This window comes from Mus caroli, chromosome X (assembly GCF_900094665.2).
Source record: "Mus caroli chromosome X, CAROLI_EIJ_v1.1, whole genome shotgun sequence".
Lineage (NCBI taxonomy): Eukaryota > Metazoa > Chordata > Mammalia > Rodentia > Muridae > Mus > Mus caroli.
In genome coordinates this window covers 15008163-15035368 of record NC_034589.1, presented here as the reverse complement: position 1 = coordinate 15035368, position 27206 = coordinate 15008163, and the positions used below count along the sequence as shown (strand labels likewise).

At 34.9% G+C, this 27206-nt stretch overlaps 1 protein-coding gene across 1 annotated transcript; it reads right to left on the bottom strand.

Annotated features, from left to right (window-relative positions):
- Positions 1 to 27206, bottom strand: Slc6a14 (solute carrier family 6 member 14). The gene is made up of 14 exons (XM_021153307.1): positions 26911 to 27206; positions 25704 to 25869; positions 22991 to 23122; positions 20724 to 20885; positions 19850 to 19985; positions 17450 to 17582; positions 15805 to 15945; positions 10434 to 10662; positions 7877 to 8002; positions 5572 to 5690; positions 5010 to 5109; positions 4620 to 4729; positions 2323 to 2490; positions 1 to 1015 (listed from the first exon to the last, which is right to left on the bottom strand). Exons 1-14 carry the CDS (start codon positions 26956 to 26958, stop codon positions 869 to 871), a joined length of 1917 nt encoding a protein of 638 aa, XP_021008966.1. The 5' UTR covers positions 26959 to 27206; the 3' UTR covers positions 1 to 868.

Genomic DNA, 27206 nt, shown 5'->3' with positions numbered 1-27206 from the left:
ATCATTCCACTCTAACTAAAGAGTACAACTGCAAAGTTTACATAGAAAACATGATACATAATAAATTGATAACATGTTTAGACATATTTGGATCACAGATATTAAACAACAATCCTCATATAACATACAGTCATTTTCCTACATATTTGTGGAACTTCTTTGGGTAAAGAGGTTTATTCATTTTATTTTATTGGTATGGGTGTTTTTTTGCCTGTGTGTATGTGCACCACGTGCATGCAGTATCATAGACATCAGAAGAGGACATTGGATTTCCTGGAACTAGAGTTAAAGATGGTATTAGTAACCTTGGTGCTGAGAATTGAACCTACATCCTCTGTGATAGCCATTTATCTTGTCACTAAGCAATCACCCCAGGCCAATTTGTGACATTTGTAAGGTAAGTGAGGACTTTAACTGTGTAACACTAGCTTTTAACGTCGCTGACTTATTATTTCCCTATTCTATGAAAGAGAAAAATACATATTTAGACTACAGAAGCAGTGTGTTTAAAATCACAAAGTACAATGTATGATCACTTCCTAAGTAATCGTCTCGCAGGAGACCTTCAGTACACTAAAAACAAAACAGAACAAAACATTCCAGTAACATTTACAAAATGTCATTGCGAAACAGACCTGGGTATATGTACTAACAAATAGCTAATCTTAAAGGGAAACACATTACTAAACACTGATAGATTCACATTTTAATATTTCATTCTTGATTAAGTGAAAAAAAGTACTTACAATCCTGTACTGAGCATGACATGTACATTTCCCTAATTGATTAACATACAAATAAATTAAAAATCTCCCTTACTCTTCAAAATCACATTATATAACCATTAGATATTTTCAAAAGTTACATCTCATTCTGGTTTTGTACTGCCACTAATAGTAGGTATTTCATGGTCAGTCTCCTTTGCCGGTTCAGCCATGTCTCTATATCTCTCCCCACGATGTTTTTCCAGGTATGGACCCCAGTTCGAAGCTGGTCTACAGCAGCTTATGATACGCTGAATAACAAAAAAAAAAAAAAAATCTTATTTTAGAATTTAAGTGCTATTATCCATTTTAAAAAAGGCAAATATTAAACTACACTTTTATGGTAAAGGCTTTTGCTAGCAAGAATGACATGACAATCATAGAAAAGTAGTAAGCTCTGGAGTCTTATGGAAGAGTTTGATGGGGGAGAGATTGACAGGAGGGAACAAGGACACAAGAAGATGTAGAGTCAACTAATAGGGCTAACAAAGACTGGGCCACCAACCAGGGGGCATGCCAGGGAGCTGGAACTAGTCCCCTAAGCATTTGTACCAAATGCACAGCTTGCTTTTCATACAGATCCTCTAATAACTGGAGCAGGGTTGTTTTGGTCTCTGTTGCCTGCCTTTGGATCCCCTTCTCCTACCTGGATTGCCTTGTCTGACCTCAGGGGGAGAGGGTGTGCCTATTAGTCCTGCAATGCCTTGATGTGCCAGAGTCGGTTCTAGTCAAGGCAGTCTTCCCTTTCTCTAAGGAGAAAGGGAGGCAGTAATGGGCAGGGAGTGGGGGACTGTGAGCAGAATGTAAAGAAAATTAACTAATTAATGAAAAAAGAAAAGTGGTGATATCTTAAACACCATCTAACAATTGTAACCAAATAAATTGCTATTACCTGTTAATAGAATTATCCTAACTACTACACCAAAAGAATGATTTCAGAAGATAGGCATATGACACCTTTAGAAAAAAAGCAGCTTTCTTGGATTCATTTTAGTCCTTGTCACAAAGAATCTGATGGGAAGCTAAACTATTGTGCACTGGATATGTTTCAAAAATTGAGAAAAGGAAGTTCCAAATATCGAACCATTTATTTAGATCTGCTCTTGGATAAGAAGAGGAACTTACTAAAATTAAGTTTCCTATGCCTATCTTGTCAGTGTAGACTTGATAAACTCTATTACTGTAGGCCTCTGTGGAAGAAAGATGATTCAAGAGCAGTAATGGATGAAAGATAATTTACCAAGCTAATTCAAATAAATACAACTTAATTACAATATTAGACTCTGTACTACAGACATATGAAGATTAAAAAGTAAAGATTACATAGAGAAGAAGCAAATGGGTCATTTGCTTTTTTGACATCTATAAGAATAACTATACAAATAAATGCAGAGATCACAAATGTTATGTCCTAAAGAGTGCCATAAGACCTGAGGATACAGTAACAGACTTCTACAAGGAACTTATAGTAAAATATAAGTAATGTCAAATTTTATTATATATATATATATATATATATATATATATATATATATATATATAATTTAAATGTGCTTACCTGAAGTATGTTTCCTTCTGCCTGAACTATTTTTATGATAGCCATAATTGGTATCCAAATAATGCAGAAAATGATCATACACCAGCCAAGAGCAACTCCCCAGTCAGGATATGGAATATCAGCATAATCAGGTCTGTGAAATTTCACCAGTGACCAGACTAGAATTGCCTAAGAAAGGAAAGCATTAAAAAATACAAAAGATTAGACTTTGTGTTATAAATGAGTCATAATTTGATATTTATCAAACAATAAAATTAAGCTATAATTATGTAAGTAGGATAAATGGGTAACAATAGAAGGCATTATAGAGTTTTCTCCAAGGCAAATAAAAAATAAAATTACCTTTTCCAACAACTTTCTTGTGGACACATACACAAGGATTTTAAACTGTTAGTTTGGTTTCAGTCTATGCCACAAGATAGCTAGCATATATATAAAAAATCGAGTGAGAATGCACAAGTAGACTTTTCTGTCCCTCTTTAACTGCTGTTATTTGTTGTACAAGACACAACTTTTTTCCCCCAACCCCTACCCCATTACTCAAATTTAAACATGTAGTACTGGCACATTTAACCAAACACAATTCCCTCCTAGCCTCTTCTTGAATAAAAAAAAATAATAAGTTTGATATTAGTACAAGAAGTGTTACAAAGGTTCTGGCAGGACTTCTCAGGAGACAGCCATAACAGGCTCCTTTCAGCAGCACTTCTTGGCAACCACAAGTGTCTGGATTTGGTGACTGTATATGGGATGGATCCCCATGTGGGGCAGTCTCTGGATGGTCTATCTTTCAATTTCTGCTCTATACTTTATCTCCATCCTGTGAGTATTTTGTTCTCCTTTAAAGAAGGAATGAAGTACCCACACTTTGGTCTTCCTCCTTCTTGATCTTCATGTGGTCTGTGAATTGTATCTTGGTTATTTGGAGCCTTTGGGCTTATATCCACTTATCAGTGAGTGCATACCATGTGTGTTCTTTTGTGATTGGGTTACCTTACTCAGGATGATATTTTCTAGTTCCATCCATTTGCCTAAGAATTTCATGAAGTCATTGTTTTAATAGCTGAATAGTACTCCATTGTGTAAATGTATCACAATTTCTGTATCCATTCCTCTGTTGAAAGACATCTGGGTTCTTTGCAGCTTCTAGCTATTATAAATAAGGCTGCTATGAACATAGTGGAGTATGTGTCCTAATTACATGTTGGAGCATCTTGGCAGAGACTCGCAGCCAACCATTGGACTGAGTGCAGGATCCCCAGTAGAGGAGTTAGAGAAAGGTCTGAAGGAGTTGAAGGGGATTGCAACCCCATAGGAAGAACAACAATATCAACCAACCAGAACCCCCAGAGCTCCCAGGGACTAAGCCATCAACAAAGGAGTACACCTGGCTCCAGCTTCATATGTAGCAGAGGATGGCCTTGTCAATGCATCAATGGAAGGACAGGTCCTTGGTCCTATGAAGGCTCAATAGATGCCCCAGTGTAGGATAATCAAGGGCAAGGAGGTGTGTTTAGGTCAGTGGGTGGAGGAACACCCTCATAGAAGGGGGAGGAGGATGGGAAGGTAAGGGTTTCCAGGAGGGGGGAAACCAGGGAGGGGGATAAAATTGAAATGTAAATAAAATATCCAATAAAAAAAAACGTGTTACAAAAATCTAAGATTTATTTGAAATCTCAGTATTCACAAAGGATGGAAGCAAGAGCATCCAGAGTTAAAGATGATGCTCAGCTACATACTGATTTCAAGGCTAGGCTGAGATTAAAAAAAAAATCCTCCCTCCAAAGAAGGTAATAAAATTTTCCTTTCAATCAGCGATAGTCAACCCATGAGTTGCAACCACTTTGAGGGTCAAACAACCTTTTCACAGGGGTCGCCCAAGCATTGAAAAACACAATTATTTACAATTCATAACTATCGAAATAATTATGAAGTGCCAATGAAATTTTATCATTGGGGACCACCACAACATGAGGTATACTGAAGGGACACAGCATTAAATTTGAAAACGACTGCTCTAAATGATTTTTAGATTTTTTTTTCAAAATTCACTAGAAATAATTAAGGCAGTTAGGAGATGTTCTGGGACTTAATCTCTGAGTTGTACTACTCTTTTCCAAAAAAGGTATATTTTCCTGCTCAACTGACACACATATACACACACATGCATGTCTAACACACATGCGAAGAGAACCAGTTGGAGCTGGTGGAGGAATTACTTAGAACAAAGTATAATCGTACATTTAAAGGTATGACTCATATTATCAATAGCAAGTTCATTGAATACTGTTACTTACAGACAACAGAATAGGAGTGATGACAAACCAGCAAGCTCTCCACCAAAGCCAGAATATCCATCTTTTTGCTCCAATCATCATTTCTATATCTTCAATGAATCGATTTCCTCCTACAGAGAACAATTTCAGACTCTGAGCCCTTTCTTACAGCTTCCATAGGAATAGTCATACAAATTGGTTTTCTTCATTTAAATACCTCACTAAACTGCAACAGTGAAGCATATACCTGGAATCCCGTTTCATATTCCAATTAATTCATAATGTACTTTGCGCAATAAATTGTATTTTACAACTATATGTGCAATTATAAATATGATTATATAATCTTAATGAAAATGAATTAAATGATAGTGTATAAGACTTATAAACAGATCTGCAATCACCACTTACCATAAATCCAGATGATTCCTGCAATTTCCAAGATAGCAGCAATTAAAATTCCCCATCCAGCACAGAAGTGATCAATCAAATGAACCCAGTAAATTCCAGCCTACAAGGAAACAAAACAAAAACAAAATTCACACAAATTACAATTATATTTTAACTACAATTTTGGTAATGTATTCAAATAGATTATATTTTAAAACTATATGAAATGTATATTCCAAGTATAAATTCAAGTATGGTTTTTGTCTTAAAAACAAGATTTTTTTAAATAATATACTACAATATTGGCAAAATGTTACCATTTAGAGCAGTTGATTATGAGCTCTGTAATAGCTAACAAGAAAATAGACTTTATAATCCATGTGTTACTTGGAAAATTGTCATTATTGGAGACTATGTACTAGCAAAGTTACAAAGGAGAAAATAACTGAATTTTGGAAAACTTCCATCCAAATAGAAACTGAACCTGTCACAAAACACCAGCTTGAACCTTAGTATATTTGTTTAAATTTAAAAGTATATTCCAATTAGTATTTGTCTACAAAAGTTAAAAGCTATTCTGTACCTGAGTCACACAAACGAGGCCAAGGAGAAACAAAATCAAGCAGCATCCCAAAGTGATAGGAACCCGCATGCGCTTCATTGCTTTGGGAAACAAATCTTGAATTGTTGTTGTAATTGTTTCTAGAGGAGGAAATGGTGTATTACATTTCAACTGAATAAGACTATCAGAGAATTCAATTTCTATTCATTGAATTTACACAAAGAAGCTGAGAATACACTCTGGGCATTGTTTCTTAACAGCCAATAAGGTCTTTTCTCTTAGTCCCCAGGTTTGGTTTCCAGCAGCAAAAGAGGAAGAGAGAACAAGTAAACAGAAGGACTGAGAAGGAGAGAGAGTGTGGAAATAAAAGGAGGGGGAGAAAGAGGAAAGAAGGGAAGAATAGGATGTCTAATAGATTTATCTAAAGGAAAAATGTATAAGTAGAAAGATCTATAATAATTATATTTGACATATTTGAAGGCTTTGGAAATCAACCAGAAGAACCTAAATTTGTCCTATAAACAGAATAAAGTAAGAAAATGGGATATATTATGCAATGATATAAAAATTGTTTCAAACGTCCCAGGTGTGTGCTTTAGGGAAATTTCTTTTGTGTACATAGAATTATATCTATGGGGAGTTATTTCACCTGTGTGGGTAATTTGTGTGTGTTTGTATGCATACACATTCACAGACTCTGCAACAAATGGGACATTTGTATCACATAGATAACACACACCAAGGCCTAGGGATCATAACAGAAGAGGCAGAAAGATTAAAAGCCAGCGGTCATGCAGGCCTCAGAGCAAAAGGGTATCCTCTAGTTGTGACAGAAGCACTGCACTCATGAACTCACAGCTGTAATTGCCTATGCAAGAACAAGCCAGTCAACATTCCAGCACCATGGGGGAGGGGGCATTTGTTCTCACATTTAACTGAAAAGCTAATGACAGTTGACTTCTAGAGGAGTAACAGTCAGTTTTCTGTAAATGTGTGACGGTTGGTCCATTGGATGGACCAGTGAATGACCCACTATGTATATGGGTAGGACAAATTTGAGTCAGTGGCTTAGTAAAGACAGAAAAGAAAAGAGATATGGAGGTGATATGGGAAGAGTCTAGTTGAATACAATCTAAATACACTATACAAAATTCTCAAAGAATTACTAAAAATGTAATATTTTCAAACTTTTTTCAAATTTTCTAGTTGTGTACCTTTAGGAAATTTCATTTGTATACACAGAACCATACATAAAAAGAATGTATTCATTGTGTGCAATTTGCATTTCTATGTGTGAGTATATGAAAGCACATACGTGAGGTGCATGTGCACATGTGTGCTACAAGTAAGTGGGCAGAGGGCAGTCTTCTCAAGTGCCTTTCACATTGTTTTTCTGAGACAGGGTTTCTCACTGAACCTGGAGTTCACAAATGGACTCTATTGATGAAACAGTGAGCCCCCAACAATACTACTCTCTCCACCTGTCCAGCCTTGAGATTACAGGACTGTGCCACTTTGCCCAGATTTTATAAAGATATTGGAGTTCAAAGTAATATCATGATGAGAGCATAGCAACTACTTTTCTAACTAAGACAGCTCCCCAGCTGCAGTGTGTAGAATTTTTAAAAGATGATTCAAAATACTAGTCAATAGGATAATATATGATATAATAGACCCATATGTCTTGTTAAGATAGCATATATATATATATATATATATACCATGAAACTTCAAATTTATATGAAATATTTAAAATTATGCTATTAATGGACATGTTTATATACGTACAAACATGTATATATGAATGTATATATGGAGGTTTGTATAACACATTCACTCATGTACATGCATATACACTTGAATCAAATAGGACACTAGCGATTATAGTGGTTGCCTCTACAAAAAAATAATGAAAAATATGTGTTTTGTTAAAACTCTTTCAAGCTAAAATCAAGTTTTCAGGGAGAAATGAGGTTGTCCAGGTACAGGGGGCAGGGAAGAGAAAATTGTCATTTTTACATTGCTTTGTATAGTGTGCACTGAATTAAGAAACAAATACAAAACTCTGAATAAAGTAACTGAAAAATGACCCCCTCCAAAATATCTATCTGAAGCAAATAGAATAAAGTATTTTCTGTGCCAAGTAAATAAGTATATCATACTTTTATGGATTTAATTTTTAAATTAAAATAATTTGTAAAATTCATTCTGTTAATAGTAGCTAAAAGGATATGGTATGATATTACCTGATAATGAAATAGGATGGTTTCAAGTACAGGAAACAGGATTAAATATCAGTTCTTTAATACTAAAAGTTATTACTTACCAATAGAAGCAAACTGAGAATCAAGGCCCAATGTTAAAAGCATGAAGAAAAATAATATGGACCAGAATGGACCAGCTGGGAGTTGAGCTAGAGCTTCAGGATAGGCAATGAATGCCAAGTCAAATCCTAAGAAAAACGTGTGAGTTTTTAAATTAATTGCCAGGAAAATTTACACATTTGAACATTTTCAAAGTAATATACTGTTAAAACCTCATCATGCTTTGGCAATGCAACTGATGTCCTAGCGTCTTTGTTTTACTGGAGTCCAGAGACGTGGCTCACTGGGTGAAAGCACTTGCCACTTAAGCTTGATGACCTGAGTTCAATCCCCAAAGTCTATGATGGAAGGAGAGAACAGATTCCTGAATATTGTCCTTTGACCTCCACACAAACACTGTGATGTGCATAGACCTGCCCTCGCTCTCTCTTTCCTCTCTCATACACAGTAATAGTAAATAAATGTTGAGCTGTCACACTAATGTGAGTATATGACATAAATTAAGCTACTAATACATTCTTTTTCATAAAAGTTGTCTTAGAATTTTAAACCTTTCATTATTTTAGTGTTTTAATGTATAAATGTGTGTGTGTGTGTCTGTGTCTCTCTGTGTGTGTTCATTCATGCATCATTCATGCAAGAGTTCAGGAATTCAAGGGCCATACTGTGCATATAGAGGTCTGAGAACAACCTTGGATGTTGGCCTTTGCTTTAAATCTTGCTGAAATATGGTCTTTCCCCTCTTTTTTTCTCTGCTGTTTATTTCTGGATAGCTGGCCCATAAGTGAGGATTCTCTTATCTTTGCCTCTTGTCTCTCCATGTTCTGGTACTACAGATTTTTCACACTAAGCATAGGCTTTTGCAGAGATTTGTGGGATTTGAACTCTGGTCCTTGTGCTTGCATAACAAATGCTTTTACCCAGTTAGCCACGTATCCAGACTGTAATCAATTGACTGGCATGAGGTGTGGTGGCACACACCTGTTATCTCAGGACTTGTGTGGAGAAAAGGAGGATCAGGAGTTCCAAATCATCCTTTATTTCATACTGAGTTTGATACTAGCCTGGAATTCATGAGACCCTCTCTCAGTAACAAAAAGACTGATTACAAAGAAGAACATATTTCTTAAATGACAAAAATGTAAATTAGTTCACCTTATCCTAAAATTTGTAAAAAATAAAATGAAAAAATGAAATATTTACAAAAATAAATGTACAAAATGGATTTGTGTGGTTGTTGCTTTTTGAGGTGGGGTCTTTCTATATAGCTTGGCTGTCCTGGAACTTGTCATCTAGACCAGACTGAGAGAAATCTGCCAACTTCTGCCTTCCTAGGACTGGGATTAAAGGAATGGATCATACCATGCCTAGCTGGAATGAATTTAGTCTTCCACTGTCTTGCCAATTATTTACCCAGAATAATTATAAGTAATACTATTTCAGTTTATAGATACCTGCAATATTGTATATAAAATAAAGTCCTAGATGGAATCTCATTTTCAATTTGATGCTATAACCTTTAAAGCACTTTGTAGTTTGTTCCAGTTTTTCCATGTGACCATCAGTTTTAAGTACTTTCAGTTTCTGTACCTTCCCAGAGTACTGACATAGAGTTCATACCATTAGCTTTTCAACTAGTCTCTATGACTTTCTAAATATTTACATTTGTGCAAGACAAAATGTTTCTGTGTATCAGTGAACTATGAGGAAATGGACATTAAATGATCTCCAAAATCCCTTTTCATACAGGGATTCTTTAATATTTCTATTATATTATATTAAATATAATAAACGTTTCCAAGAGATTCTTACTTGAATAATCCTAGAACTCATTTTCTATGGGTCTTATAGCTGGACACCAAGCATCCTTTGACTATTGTCCTTAGGGTTAGAAAGTTTGTTAATCAGATTCCTTGAGAGCTGTACACAATTATGTACTGGGTCACTTGATTCTTCCTATTATATAAGTTTAAAAGTTCAGATCCAATACTGTTAATTGCATATGGGAAAATTTGGTCATAGTTGTTTCTCTCATAAAGCATAGAATATCCTTATCATTATACCTGAACCTTGTAATTGTGGATTGAGTAATTCATTTGAAGTATTAAATAAAATACAGAAAATTGTCTTCTTTTCTCATTCTTTTAGCTAAGGTCTCATGCAGCCTCAGCTGGCCTCAGTTTATCTCAGTAAATAAGGCTAGTCTTGAATTTCTAATCCTCCTATCTCTACTTCCCAAGTGCTGAGATTACATGCATAGAACACCATATCTGCTTTATGAGATGCTAAAAATAAAACTCAGGGCATTGTGCATGCTTGCCAAGCACTGTACCAACTGAAATATGTTCCCAACATTATGTCTTCAGAATTAACAGTTCCATAAAATACTCCTGTCTATCCAGATCTTTTAGGAGCTATTATATTAAAATAAATTATGTCAAATGAACTGAAAAATACAATAACTCTAATCATAAGTATAGATGACTATAAGTTATACCAGAGTTTCATAAGTGAGCTATATCTAATTAATCCAACTTGGTATCATAAAGAATTATATACCTGATTTTACAACTTGAGAGACTTCTTTTCCAGATATATGAGCCATGTGTCCCAGAATAGAAAATATAGCAAATCCAGCAAACACACTAGTGAGGCAGTTTGTCAAGCAAACTATAATTGCATCAGAGTAACAGTTGTTGTTGAACTTGTTGTAAGATGACAGAGCCACTAAGCCACCCCAAGCCACAGAAAGGGAATAAAATATCTGAGTGGCAGCATCCTTCCAGACCTATAAGAGAACATTTTTTTTTAAGTTTGAAACATGCACACTAAAAATTGAATTCATATAAAATAATTCATGGGTTAATATGAGTGTATTATAACATAAGGAAATGAATACTTAAATGTCAACCATCAAGGTGAAGAAGACAATGGTAGGAGTCTTAATTTCTCTGTGTGTGTTTTTCATGCTCCATTAGTAACTGACTCTGACTTTGGTGTCTGTGATTTCCTCATCCATAAACTTCAAGACAAGGCCTTGCTATGTTCTCTGACTGTCCTGGAACTTGCTCTGTAGACCAGTCTGGCTTCAGATTCACAGATCTGCCTGCCTCTGCCTCACTAGTGCTCAGATTAAAGGTGTGCCTCACCACTGCCTAGCTATTTATCTTTATTTTTAGTTTTGAATGTTTAGGGTTCATAGAAGAATTACCTTGCTGCATGGAAATTAACACAACTGGCCTTTGTAGTTCAGCATTGTGATATTTAACCATTATCAAATCCAGCCATATAAAATTTCAATTTGATATAATTTACATTTCTGAAATTTAAAAATTAGAGACTAGGGACAAGTTCAGGTGGTTTAATGAAAAATATGTCGTTCTGAGTAGACATGCATATATGAGAATTCTGAAAGGTAAATGGGTGGCCACGGATGGTTGGTAGATAAGCGATGAGTGGTCAGTATGCGTACATATGTACATATGCAAAACTATAAAATATAATTACAATTTTAAAAATTAAATACATGCCATTTTAATCACTTTTTGCTTCTCTATACCCCACTATAAATATTACAACTTATTCTTTCTCCTGTTGACTGATACTAGATTACTTAATGTTTTGCTATGATGTAACTTTGAACATTCTTGTACATATGTCCTGCTCATGTAGGTGAGGGTGTAGAATATCAAAGGTGATATGCATCCTCTCTTTCACTGAATCTTGTCAAGTCATCCTCTAGAATCTTCCCACTAGTTAGTCCTCTTACTAGATGAAGATGAGAGAGGTTCCATTCCTCTCTAACAGTGGCTCTCCTAGTGGGTCATGACCTCTTTGGGGATCACCTATCAGACAGATTGTATATCACTTTGAATTAAGAGATTTGATTATACTCACTACTTAACAAAAATTAATGTTTTTCCTCAGGACTTCTTTTTCTGTTCACATGCTTCACATTTTCTTTAATTATTTGCTTTATTTGATTTCTAGGATCTCTCTCTCTCTCTCTCTCTCTCTCTCTCTCATCCTTAATGAAATGGGGTTTCTGTGTACCAGGATGACAAATTAGCCTGTGGAATTTAAGTTATGTATAATCACACCACACCCAGTAACTCAATTTTGAAACTGAAATCTAAGATGCTGTGTTCTATATCTTGAGAGGTTTTCCCCTTCTAAATCCGTGGATTACTTTTTTGTCTTCTTTATTTTGTGTTCTTATAATAAGCCAAAGTATTTTTATTATTGCTGTTTAATATAGCTGAAATTATTCAGCCTTGCTTACCTCTGTTTCTTTGTCTGTGTCTGAAAACAAAATTTAACCCAAGGTTATTGGGATGTTATTCTGTATTCTCTAAATGAAACTGTTTTATTGAAAATATAAAATTTTCAGCCGGGCGTGGTGGCGCACGCCTTTAATCCCAGCACTCGGGAGGCAGAGGCAGGCGGATTTCTGAGTTCGAGGCCAGCCTGGTCTACAAAGTGAGTGCCAGGACAGCCAGGGCTACACAGAGAAACCCTGTCTCAAAAAACCAAAAAAAAAAAAAAAAAAAAGAAAATATAAAATTTTCAATTGCCCTGAAATTTATGTTACACATATTAATTACATATATGTTAGACATAATATGATACACATATTTCCACTTTGTGTCATTTTCAATTGTTTAAGGATAATTGACATGATACATTACATCCATTAGTTATCAATGACATCCATCGGATCATGCATCCTTTCCAGAGTGAAATAAGTTGTTACCTCTACCACATGCCAAGCTTTGTTTCTTCATAAAAATATTTTTTAAATTACTATTTTATACCACCTATTGGTATATCTGTTCCTATGCTAAAACCATGTTTTTTAATTACTGCAACATTGTAGTGCTTTTTGTAATAATGTTTTGTATCTGACATGATAGTTTCTCCACACTTTATATCTGTGTTGGGAATTTTATTAGAATTCTATTGATTCTGTGTACCAATGTGACATTAAAACCACATTAATTCTTAGCAAGGATGTTACTAGACAGCCCACCCTGACTCTGTGCTGTTTGTCTAATTCCACTCCTTTATCATTGCTGATGTCCAATTTGCCTCTCCTCCTTCTTTGTTAAAGGTCAACAGTTAAGTCGGAGATTTATTCAGGTTAATATATTCAAAGATTTTAATTATTTGTCTTTGGATATAATACCACTCAAAAGAGAAAACTTTATGTACATAGATTTCAGATAACGGAGCCTATTTACATTTGAACAAAAAGTATCCTTTCAGTTCTCTTAACACCATACTGGTCAGCGGAATGCAGGTTGAATAGCTTGAGTGTATGTGAATAACAATTCTGGTTTTAGAATTAAAAAGAATAAATTTACATCCAAACCATTCATCCTCTGTTTTTTCAGTTTAACTTCTTTAACTCATTGGTAGGTGTGAACAATAACAATAATATTTAGAAAGCTGTGTCATAGTAGCTATAATTGTTACTATAAGAAACAATCATATAGTATTTTAGTTTATTATATGTTTAAAAACAATACTTTTTATTTGAATATTATTTCAATAGAAGCAAATATCCTAGGGAATAAATATCACTGGGTCTTCAAAAGACACTTTTCATGGTAGATTATAGCATTTCTATGTGAAGGGAGATGGATATGTTGGGTGGATATGAATATATATACATACAGACGCACATAGACCAAGATAATTTCATTTATATATAACACAGTCATGTTTAAAAAACTACCCTTAGTTCTTTCATTGTGGTCCACCTTAGGAGATGAAACTCATGCTTATGTTGGTCTCTGAGCCTCTCTACTTGATATATTATGCAAGAATATGTGATTTAAGAGGAGCTGAGGTGGATGAGTCAGATTAGTGTTGAGAAAGAATGCTAATCTGAGAAAAACTATTGTCATCACCAGTAAACTCCCAAAACATGGAATGTGGTCATTTGCTATGGGGAGTGGAGGAGTAAGAGGACTAAATTGCATGGTTCACAAGGAGCTTTAAATGTAGGTCTGATTCCTATTTAATAATAGACACAGAAACAGAGGCAAATATAAAATGCATATGAAAACTTCAAAATAGTTTCAAAGGAGTATAAAGCCCAGGTGTCTGAGGCTTGTAAAAAGCCACTTAAACATATCAAAGGGGCTTTTCATCTGTGTTCAAAGTTATGAGACTTAAGGAAAATGGAGGGTATACTTCTTGGGGAAAATGAAGTAACTATATGATGATGTACTATCAATAGTTAAAATAATTGTATATCAGCCCACATTTACAAGAGTTTTCTATTTCTCCAGTATATTACCTTATTTTATCATGTTTACTAACTTAACAGAAAAATGGTCTTCTCGTTGAGAATGGATTAGTGAACAAGGTTAAAAAGATATGGACTAAGACTAATTAAGAAGTGCATTAAGATGCCCTGTGGACACACCAAAGTTTATTAATCTCCAAGTGTATAAAAATAAAATATCATAATTCTAAAGTAATTATAACTGGTGAGGTTAATGACAGTGAAAATTATTGGGCACTGCAAAAGTAAGCAAACTCAGAAAATTACATTTCAATTTTTCAAAAGTTAAATAATAGATTTCCAAGATTCAAACTGATCAACTTGAGGTTGGTTACTAAAAACATTCGACAGTGATTGGATAAATATTTGATTTGTAAATATTTTAAAAAGAAAACTTCAATGTCTGGAAGTCAGCATATATATATATATATATATATATATATATATATATATATACAATAGAAGTCTAAACTATCCATTTTGGATAGCACCACTGGTGTGGCAGGTAATATTAGCACAATTTTTTTCCGTCTCTAAATTTTGATATAAGATTGAGATTAATCTTAATATGTGCCAAGAACATGATGGAACTACTAAAAACACGTAAGTGTCTTTGGCTATATCAATAGAAGCATGGTAGCTGTGTAAGATTACTGTTAATGCCCTGCACAATTAAAGCTGTAAAACATTTTATATGCCCATGATACACAGCCATTGTCTAGAAATGGACTAAACTTTTTTTTTATTAGGTATTTATTTCATTTACATTCCCAATGTTATCCCCAAAGTCCCCCACACGCTCCCCCACCCATCCACTCCCACTTATTGGCCCTGGCATTCCCCTGTACTGAGGCATATAAAGTTTGCACGACCAATGGGCCTCTCTAAGAGAGTTATTCAAGACTAGAAAGACAATTCTGTGATTAAAAACATTTGTTGCTAAGCCTGATGATCCAAGGTCTATGGAGACAACATAATAGAAGAGAACTGACTCCAAAATTGCCCCCTGACTTCCATATGTGCACCACACCATGTGTGTGCCCCCAACTTACAAAATAAATGATTTACAGGTAAATAATTTCAAACTTATATTCAAAACACGTGTTTCTGTTTGTAATAGAAGCAACAGTTTTATTTCTGGACTACTTGGTCCATGTAAAGTTTGTGTGCTAACTCTATAATCCACTGGGCAAAATTTGATCTTACTGTTAATATACGAACTTTTCAAGGTAATTAAATGTATATTAGACCATCCAACTTTCTCTGGTATTCTTTAAATCTACCAAAAATATGTTGAATGAGTCCCATAGTTCTATCTTTAAATTACAGGTGTTAGGGTATGAAATATTCTTTTATTTAGAATAGTAACCCCCCCAAAACTGTAGATCAAATAGAATAAGTACCATTGATACAATGAGTTTTAACACTATTGCTAAACTTAATCTTACTTCCAATGAAGAGTTTTAGTGCCATTACATACATTAAGTGCCATTACATACATTAATCAGAATTTCTAGTGGGTGGAAACCCTAATCATTTAATTGCATATGCTTTTTGTAAGACATACTTTTTATAAAGCAGTTATAAGGTTTTAAGTTTTAACTTTTCAGGTAATTTAAAATCCAAATTAAGTCTTACCTCAGCTTCTCTTAGTTTTGTAAAATTTGACTGTGCTCCAATGTAATATGAAATGCCTTTTGATGCACCCTCCAAAGTTGCACCTCGTATTAACAGAATGAGAAGGACCACATATGGGAAAAGAGCTGTAAAATATACCACCTACCAAATAGAACAACTAAAAGTTAATTCCACTTTAAAATCATGCTATATAATTTTTTATAAGCAAAATTAGTAGTCAGTTGCTACTAGAGAAATAATTTACTCCAGGTTTCAAAACATAGGCAAGTCCTATGATATTGATACAAATTATTATTTCCTTTCTCTGTTCTCACCACTCCAAAATGGATCAATTTCTTAAATGTTATGATGTAGAGATCACTATTTTTAAGGTTCATGCTATAAACAATCAATTTATAAGCAACTTGGGATCAGATGGATTGCTAAGAGGATCCTTATAAATGTCCGAGGGGACTGAATGTCTCCTCTCAGTAAACATTTTTGCTGGGATGGGGAACATAAAGCTAGCAATATTACTATATTCAGTCCCCCCAAGTTAAAAGGGAAATACCTCTTAGTACATGTCCAGATCTTATGAAATCTTCATTAAAGTGAATACAGAGAGAGCATGCTGAACACTTGCTACTTAAAGCTACCTCCCTTAAGGGAGGTTGATATATACACATGGCACAGTACTCCTGTCTTACATAACACAGGTTTCCAAATGAACAGATTGTGAGTGAGGCTGGCTACTACACAATAACATGTAATTTCTTTAATCCACAGATATCCTATGTTTGATAATATGCCTAAAGAGATGATCTAAATATGTTACCAAAAAATAAATAAATATCAATTGCCTCATTAAATTGCTTTGAACAGACTTTTGTAAGAAAACTTATTGCATCATAAAGGGACCAAGGGTTTCAAAAATGTACAAATGGAGCATATAGGAAAGTTTCCATGGGATTTTAAATATCTGCAATATTTTTTCAAGGAAAGAATATATGTCATTGCATTCACATTAGTTCGCATGCGAGAGGAGTGTCTTCAATTATTGCTGCCCTTGAACTTTTAGGTAACATCACTCTGGTCAGTTAAAGACATGTAAAGTTACAATTTTCTGGGCAGTATGCAATTTTTCACAGGAAAATATTTCCATTGTATTTTTAGTTGCAGCTCAGCTCTTTAACTTAGGGAAAAAAAACATGAAGAAGAAAAGGAGACTGTGTTTCAGAAAAAGACCTCCAATGACAGAGAAGATTGTTACTCCATTAGGAAAGACTAGTTCAAAGGAATGATTACATATTTTCTATGTCTTCCCATGAAGCTATTATCCTAGAAAACATTCTACACCAATTATCACTTCATTCAAGGTGCTTATTGTGCAACAGAAGTTTAAAACCATACTCTCGAACTAGTAGGCTATGAGTTTTAAGCAACTGCCCAATGCTTACAATTAATTTTGGCTGTGTTTTAACAGTAACAATAACCCTATGTTTATGCTTAAAACTACAATGTCTTATGCACAAAGGCTTTCAAAGTTTTTAGTGTCCCCTGTTAAGAATTTGAGTGTCCATATTATACAAAAATCAATAAATAATATTTGATGGAACTACAATGAAGTTGGATAGCAACCACATCACTAAGGTGACTTCCAACTTACCTTGCCAGAAGATTTGATTCCTTTAAACAGTGCTGCTCCAACTATGAGCCAAGCCAGAAGAAGGCAAAGTGCTAAATACCACACAACAACTCCAGTTTCATCCATTCCACTTGACCTCTGAAGTGTCACTTTACTGAAATACATAAGCACAGAATCAATTACCTTTGCTTTTAAAAAATGGGCTTTGCAATGTGTTTCATCCAAAGGGAACCTTCAGAGTGTTGGAACTTAATCTTGTAAACCTTTTGTCAATAGACAATGTTGTATGGAGGGATCAATATTCATTCAAAAGTTGGATTTTGAACTTCAAAATTACCCAAAGGCAGTCCAAACTACAAATAACTGAAATAAAGCTTTAGTCATGTTTCCTGCCAACAGTTTAATCTCCTCTATGCAAAGAAATTAATTTTTATCTGGTAGCTTCCTGTGACTCAATATGGGATTTTCTCAAAAAATTCATTAATAAGACTTTTAACATTGTATTATGTATTTACTTACTCAAACTTATACATATGATCAAATTGAAATGGCCTGATTCTTCATATCATTAACGATTTTCTGTAAAATTCCACCATTTCCACCATTTCCTACAGTAACATGTGTGGATTTATAATACTAGACCTGAAGCTAGAGAGACTTGAATTGGGTTCTCAGTGCTCACATCATGTGTCTCACAACCACCTGTAATTCTGGCTCCAGGAAGAACAGATTTCTCTGACCTTTGTAGGCACCTGTACTCCTCTCTCTTCTCTCTCTCTCTCTCTCTCTCTCTCTCTCTCTCTCTCTCTCTCTCTCTCTCTTTTTCTGTGTGTGTGTGTTTGTGCGCACGCGCGTGAGCACACATCTATCAAATAGTAAAAAAAGAACCTTAAAAAAAAATCAGAATCCCAGTTTTTAGCATGATATTTGAAAACATTTAAAGACTCAAAATGTGAAAGCATCATGTTGGAGAAACACTATTGAGCTTCCTCAAAATAATTAAAATAATAAACTATCCATCATATCCTGTAGCAATCCCACTGTTTGGTGTGTATTCAAAAGAAATGATATCAGGATGTCCAAGAGACAATTACACTGCCAAGTTCACAGCACTATTCATGAAAGCAAACACAAATTAACTAACTTAAGTGTCCATCAAGAGATGAATGGACAAATAAAATATATAATATACACACAACCACACCACACTGCACTACAAAACTATTAATCTTTATATATAACCTGCTCAGTCTGTACAAGGCTACCGGTATGCATGTTTTCAGGAATGAGTATTTGGCACTGGACAAGCAATTGGTGTGCTCTTCCCTGAGGAAGACTGCTTCTTCTGCTCCCAGTTTACCTCAGTTCCCATCATACTTTGTGTTGGATTGAGGCCATATGAGCTGTTCCTCCTCCACTATGGCACATCCATTGGTGTCTTCCTTATTCAGCTCATGTGTGAGTGATCATGCCATTGGAGCTTTCTATGTATAGCTTTTGACTTTACTACAAGACATAATCTCACAGCAAATTGCCTGATCCTTTTCCTTTCACAATCTCTCAACCCCCTTCCCACTCCTGAAATGTTCCCTGAGCCTTAAATGTGGAAGTGGTGATTGGTATTTTAAAGATTTGTTTATTTTATGTGCACTAGTGTTTTGCCTGTATATGTATATATGAGTCATATAAACGCCTACTTCTCATGAAGACTAAACTAGGGCATTGGGATTCTGGGGCACTGGAATTACAGGGAGTTGTAAACCACCATGTGGGTGCTAAGCACCTGGATCTGGTCCTCTGCAAAAACAATGAATGTTCATAATTTCTGAGTCATCTCTCCAGACCTTAATTGCTTATCATTAGAATTTGCTTATTATATTAAAATTTTCTATTGTGTGGATACACATTCTACTGAACATGAGTAGTAATCAGAGGACAGCTTTCAGGAATCAGTTCTCTCCTTCTACCATCGTGTGTTCAAAGTATCGAACTCAGAACATTTGGCTTGGCATCAGGCACCTTTATGTGGTGATCACTCTCATAAGTTTTATGATCCCCTAACAATAATATTAACTGGTAATTATTAATAAGCCATTACTTACAGTGTTACATGCACTGGACAACTACTTGTAAAAGGTACATTATCAACAGAGAGCTGACTTTCAGGTAATTTAAAACTCACCAGGGAGACATAACCATTTGAATCAAATGAAGTATTTATCTGTTAAAGTTCTCCTGTCTTCTATTTATGTGAGTTAAAATGGTGGGGAGGTATATTGGTAAACAGAAACATGTTCAACTCATAATATATTCCTGTATTAAAACTATAGAATAAAATGGGGGAAAAGAACTGACAACATTTCATTATATTTCATAAAATATTTCAATAGCATCTGTATTAAGAAGTTAAACAATACTTACTCCCAATACTGTTCACTGGGAAGTTGTCCTGGCCGAAAAACTTCACTACCATTCAAGCAGGTGAAGTTGTTGGTATTTACCCAGCTTATATTCATAAACATCTCTCCTGCCCTTATGCTCACATTACAGCCAGTTACTAAAAAAATGATATATAGATATATATATAAGTAAATAAAAGAGATAGATAATAGATAGATAGGTAGATAGATAGATAGATAGATAGATAGATAGATAGATAGATAGATAGATAGATAGATAGAAAGATATGCAACACTTTTCTGGGAAAATATTTTAATGGAAAATACTTAATTTCCTGTTTAAATTATTATTTGGTAAAGGTAGTATAGAAAAGTTACAAACAAAACAAAGGATGTTACACTCAATACATCAAATCTTCTCGAACACCAAGCTGGATACTAGCTAAACATTTAAACTGTGCTCATACTTATAGTAATAACTTCTATAAAATAAGTTATTTCAGTTAAGATTTAGTACTTAACATAACCTTCAGTGGACACTTAGCTAACAATTATACATATGCTGACTTCTTTAAACCCTTCAAAAACATTAAAATTTCCTAAGTTTACCCTCTGATTCGTATGGATAACCCCAATAGTATTATCTGATATTGACGGCACCCATACTTTACACTTATAATTTACTGCTATTAAATATAGCACATCAAAAAAAATCTACTCCCCCATTTCTTGCTATACCCTGCTTAGAATTTAGACTTGGAAAAGGTACTTCTCGTTGTGGCCTTGCTCTTCATAAAATCATCCTGAAATTGGTTAGAAAATGATTTAATCATTTAAACTTATTTGCAGAATTTTAAGGTTAGCAGTATTTTAAAAGTTAAGCCAATGAAATTTACCTATTGGTGATCTGCTACAGTTTTCATCTGCCCAAGTAGAACAATTTGCCCATGGCAATACACTTTGAAAAGAAGCAAACAAGTAGTAAAGACTATAGGCAATTATGACATTATAATAGATTGTCACAAAAATGGATATCAGGACCATCGTGATTCCCACACCTGGAAAAAAAAAACAATTAAAAAAGTGAAATTTGTTTTGCTGATCCATAAAATGAGTTGAGCACAATTTCCACAAAATATCCACAAAAACTATAGTAAATAAAAAGACCTTTTCACACTACTTTATGTTGTAATTCAGAAACAGTGTATCTGGCATGGAGGGGTGTTGCTCTCTCAATACCTTTCTTCAAAACTTGAGAAGAATTTATTTTTATTATTTTTGATTGCATTTGTGTGTGCACACACCTGTGAGTGTGCAGATATGAAAGCAAGTGTCTGCAGAATACAGACACAAAAGATCCTCTGGAGCTGGAGTTACAGGAAGAGCCTGAAACATCCAACATTGATGCTGGTAACCAAACTTGGGTCCTCTGGAAAAGCAGTGTTCCTAACTACTGAGCAATCTCTGTAACTTCATCTTCTCAAAGGTAAAATAATTTTGATGCTTGGCTTTTGGAGAATGCTTTTCAGATGGTGAGAAATGTTACTATAGCTATAGCCTTGGGACTGGAGTAATAGCTCAGTGATTAAGAACACTTGCTGCTCTTCCAAAAGACTAGAGCTCAGCACCCATACTGGATGTGGCTCACAACTTCCTCTATCTCCAACTTCCATAGGATCCAGTGCCCTCTTCTGACCTCTACAGGCAATCACACATGTGAGTATGTGCATAATCATTGTACATATACATAAAATAAACCAATATAAATTTTAAAGCCAGAGCCTTAAAGTTTACATACAACAGGACTGTGTAATTAGACAATTCAAAATGTAAAATTGTCAAATAATTACACTCTGGTAACCATCTTTTAGTGACTTTCCTAACCCTTCCTGTATATGCATCCACATAAGAAATTAACATTTGAAGGCTTGGGAGGTGGCTCTATGGGTAAAGTGTTTCCTAAAGCTATAGAGGAGTATGTACCTGAGTGTGATTTCCAGCATCTGTGCTTTTTCTCCTTTTAAGAGTTTGTTGCAATAGAGTACACCTAAAATCCTACCACCAAGGACATAGAGACAGGGCATTTTCAGTGCTTCCTGCCCATCCCATGTAGCTAAACAATGAGCTCCAAATTCAATGAGATACCATTTCAAAGGAATTAAGGAAGATATATGACCTTGATCTTCACTCGACATGCATACACACAAATATGTACACATTTGTACATATTTTGTATGCACAAAATATATACAAAAGACGCAATTCCATCTTTGACTTACAATGTCTTTTTTGTATTTTTTAATTGAAAGAGAAAACTGTGTTTATCGTGTACTATGTGATGATTGAATTGTACACATATTGTGGAATGAATTAATCTTCAAATTAACAAGCACATTACTTCAAGTGACTATCATTTTAGTAGTCAGCTTACTGTTTACTGTGTGCTTATGAGATTACAATATATGAATATAATATATTGTCATCAATTATAGTCACCACGCTGTGATTATTTTTATTTTTTATTTTTTGATTCTCTAATTTATAGATCTATAGGTTAGCTTTCTCAAAATTATTTCTTACTTTCCCTAGACTGGGTTTCTCTGTGTAGCCCTGCCTGTCCTAGCAGTCGCTCTGTAGAACAGACTGGCATCAAACTCAGAGATATGCCTATATCGGCCTACTGAGTACTGGGATTAATAGCATGAGCCATTACTCTCTGAAAAATCTATTTCTCTTAACTATAACCATATAGCTTATCATTTTTGACCAATAGAACTTCTTCCTTCTTGTTGACTTCTGCATCTAAGCATTGATCAACTTCTATAAGATCAAATGTATCATAATTTTAAACTCTTTTTCTTCTGCTAATTGGAAACTTTTATATGTGCATCTAGACCAGTAGGTCTCAACCTTCCTAATGCGGTGACACTTTAATACAATTCCTCATGTTGTGGTGACCCCAAACAATAAAGTTATTTTTGTTGCTACTTTATTACTGTAATTTGCTACTTTATTAGCTGTAATGTAAATAATGTTTGATATTCAGATGATCTTAGACCTGTAAAAGGGTCATTCCACCTCCCCAAAAGGAGTCATAAGCTACAGATTAAGAACCACTGATGCAGACCAACAGTCATGATAATGAAAAGTTTTAAATACCAACCTTGAAACAGTGGTAAAATCCTCCAAACTGAAACTGGACCTAAGCTAGCAAATTGTCCCAGTGAACATTCCAGGAAGAACAAAGGCAGACCAGCCAATGCTAGCATAATTGCATAGGGTATCAAGAAAGCACCTGAAAAGCCAAAAGATAAATATACTATTCCATGTGAAAGTTTCAGGGGCACTTTGACAAGTAGCATAACATTTTCAAGTGTCCTAATATAATAGAATTTGAGTGATGTTGTTTGAGGTACAAAATATAATACTTTTAGTATGAAAGTGCTGAATTTATTAACAGTGAGTCTCTCATTAATCAAATTGCAATGGAAATGTTACCTCGTAAGGTTACTATGATTATTAAAAACAAAAGGGTATAAAAAGTCAGCCAGTGGAGCTGAGAGATCAGAGATTGTAGATCTAGATAAATCTTTACAATTCTGGCTCTATCTTCTATCATTTATTTAATCTAAGGAAATTTTTCTAACCTGTGAACATTTCGTTCGTATAAACCAAAAAGCAATACCAACTCAGCAGTTTCTGTTAAGAGTTCCAATGCTGGGCCTTTGGGAGTTACTAATCAAATGTAATCGTTTACTGATCAAACAGTGGCAACACTGCAAGCACATGCTATGTTTTCAGTGTTAGTTCTCCATCCCTTCCTTTCTTTCTTTCTCCCTTTCTTTCTTTTCTTTCCTTCTTTCTTTCTTTCTTTCTTTCTTTTTTCTTTCTTTCTTTTTTCTTTCTTTCTTTCTTTCATTCTTTTTCTTTCATTCTCTTTCTCTTTCTTTCTTTCTCCCTCTCCTTCCCTCCCTCCCTCCCTCCCTCCCTTCCTTCCTTCCTTCCTTCCTTCCTTTCCACCTGTTTTCCTTTTGCCTGCCTTCCTTCCTTCCTTCCTTTCTTTCTTTCTTTCTTTCTTTCTTTCTTTCTTTCTTTCTTTCTTTCTTTCTTTCTTTCTCCCTTTCTATCTTTATTTCTTAACAATACATGAATTATTTTTTAACTGTAGGATGTAAATCTTACGTAGGATTGATAATACAAATTACTGCAATTAAGTTCATAATTTTCTTACTAATCACAGTCTCTTTAGTCAGTGTTAATAAGAAATATATTGTTTTCTAAAGAAGACTCTGACCTTTTGGAGACTTGTTCAGTTAACTTCCAGTATTACAAGAACCAATCTCTCACATAACATCCACCCCACTCCCCTTTTAAACCTTTTGTTTTTACCTTTTCTACTGTATTTGGGGTATGATATTGCTCATTAGAATGTTTACCAGACTATAAACTGAAACAGAGACATAATGTTAAATTTCCTAAACAAACAATCTAGAAGTCTTGGCAGCCATTATTAAAAACAAGATGGACCTCAATGAATGGAGACAGGCTTTTGTGTTATGTACACTTCATTTGTTGTTTCAACTTTTCCAAATTATTTCCTTGCTACTCATGAATTCTTAAAGCATTTAGAGAATCTAGATTATCTATTACCCAAATAATGTGACCTTTAATATGCCATATTAACTTTTAGAAAAAAAAACAGGAGAAAGACAATAGCATATGAAAAATAAAATGATTCCATTTGTATTATATTTTATATTTACTCTATTAAAATTAGTTTAATTCATTTCCTAGAAAGTTGTGGTGATTATTGGGTGAATATATGATGTCAAATCACAAGGCATGTCTTATTGCAAACACAATTGTAAGAAGCTTAAAGGAGCCTTAGGACATAGACACCAAAATGATCATGATTATTGACTCATACATCAAAACCACTACTGGATGACCTAAGTTCTAGATGAGAGAACTTAAGCTACCCACACTTAAAGTATTTAATAAACAGAGCTCCTTTCTTGAGTCTCTGAGGGCCAGTGTGACTGTTTTAACACACTCAATTAACAAGATATGTGGTTGAAATATCACCACACAAAATCCTATTGTGCCAAGAGAAAAATAATTATACTGGCAAAATTTCAATGGTATTCAATTATGAAATACAGGCATATGTCACCTCAATACTTCTAACAGAACCTGTAAGCTCAAGTAAGTTAAAATGGTGTAACTGAAAAGCTGTTTCCACATTACTAGAGTATTGTGCAATTCATTTTCTTTTGCTCTGTGGGTCGCCTTGGTTAGTTTCATGTTCTTATTGGGCCTACCTTAACAATTCACAAAGTATAAAAAGCATTATTTTTGCAACAAAAAAAACAATTTTGCATTAAATTCTATTGTATTTTATTTATATTCTACATGGTCAATAGAATTTGAAATATATGTTACTGAATATTGCAACTTAATATCTTATTTTAAAACCATGATCTGTCCATACTTATTAAAGCAGCTTGCTCTAGCTAGGCAAACAGTTTACTTGATCTTTAAAAGTCCTAATTGAAGATTATATGGTATCTCAAATTAACTCAGAAGTACTACATGTAATACTTTTATCAAGTTTATATCTGAGAGTTTTCTGAAGCAGTTTCCAAGCTTGAGCTAGTAGCTCACAGTACCCTAATACATGTTTTGCCTGTTTTTTTTTCTCTTTACTTACTCAGAGTATCATATACCTCTCTTTAGCTCATCATACCTCATTATATATGTGTGATATTTTAATAATATATACTTATATGTGTTATATAAAATATAACAAGTTATGCTATATTATATATACAGAAGTTATATAACATACCACTGGAAGAACAGAAGGAAAGGCCTACCTCCACCATTGGTGTAGGTCAGATATGGGAATCTCCACACATTGCCCAATCCCACTGCATAGCCAACCATGGAAAGAAGATAATCTGATTTTTTGGACCAGTTACCACGTTCCTGATTTTCATCGTTTTCACCAACATGGAAGTTCTCGGATGAAGCTGTCACTTTCTAAACAAGAAAAATATCATCAACATCGTCCTTTTCTGTTACACATTCCACAGACACATAATTTCAAAAGTCCAGAGAGTAATAGAAAGGGACGGTGAAAAACTCACGGGGGATTCTTTTCAAAATCAAGAGAGTTCTCCCATCTAAGGACTAGCCAGGCCCAACCCTGCTTAGCCTCTAAGATCAGATTGAGAGCATTCAGAGTAGGTAATTTTACTTAGACTTTCCTTCTTCAATTTAAAAAAAAAATCTATAAGTAGATATTTTCACTGTCTCTTCAGCTAAGACCATCCCAAGTTTAATGTTACGAACATGAAGGCAATGAAAGTAGACAAATCGAGTGTCAAATACAAAGTTTTGAGTATAAATTAAGAAGAGTCAACATTTCTGAGATTATAGCAGGTCATTAAGAAGTATCAGGTCTTGCTTCTAATTAAATAAAAATCAATTCATACACTTTTTAGAGCATACAATCACTGTGCTGAATAATACCAGAGACAAATTTTACGGTCCCACCAGGTGGAGCAACTCTCTCTTCTCTCCTTCTCTCTCTCTCTCTCTCTCTCTCTCTCTCTCTCTCTCTCTCTCTCTCTCTCTCTCTCCCCTCTCTCCCCTCTTTCCCCTCTGTCCCCTCTATCCCCTCTCTCTCTTCTCTCTCCTCCCCCACTTGGAGAGGAGTTCTTTCCCAACCTGATAGCTGCTGCTTGACTATGGAATGCTCCCAGGGTCAGATAAGGACAGTACATTCTTTACATTTCCCTGCAGCATATGAACAGGGTATAGAGAACGACAAAGAGCAACATTCTCTGGGTGTTCTCAAGGTACACATTGAGGTGCTCCTAAGTTTCCTAACTACCAGCAGGAAAGTTGTTTTTCATGCTGACTTCGTGAGAATGTATCAGGCATACTTGAAAAGAGTTGAAGAGAAAGAAATATGCAAAGTAAGGAACAGCTACAGAGAGCAAAAAGCTAAGACTCACTCTCCCTCCTTGTTTTCCCTTCCTGACTCCCCTACACCACCAGAAGCTTCCAGAACCCTACCTCCTTCTGTCTGCATTTGAAGAAGTTCGGGCACTTCAATCTGTCCATGGTTCACTGGCTCCCTTGGCGTGCCTCGCCTCTCCTCTTCTCACAGTCTGGCTGAGCTTGACTGGTGGCAGGTGCACACTCCCCGGTTGCTACCTGCCAAAGTGAGCCACCTTGCCCAGGGGTGGGACCATTTATGGAGGGAAGCTCTCTCCTCCCCCTCGCTGACGGCCAGTCCTTTCAATTACCGGAAGGGACCAAAGCAAGCCTCTGGTTTTTCCCCCAGGTAATCCTGCATGTAGCAATTCCTT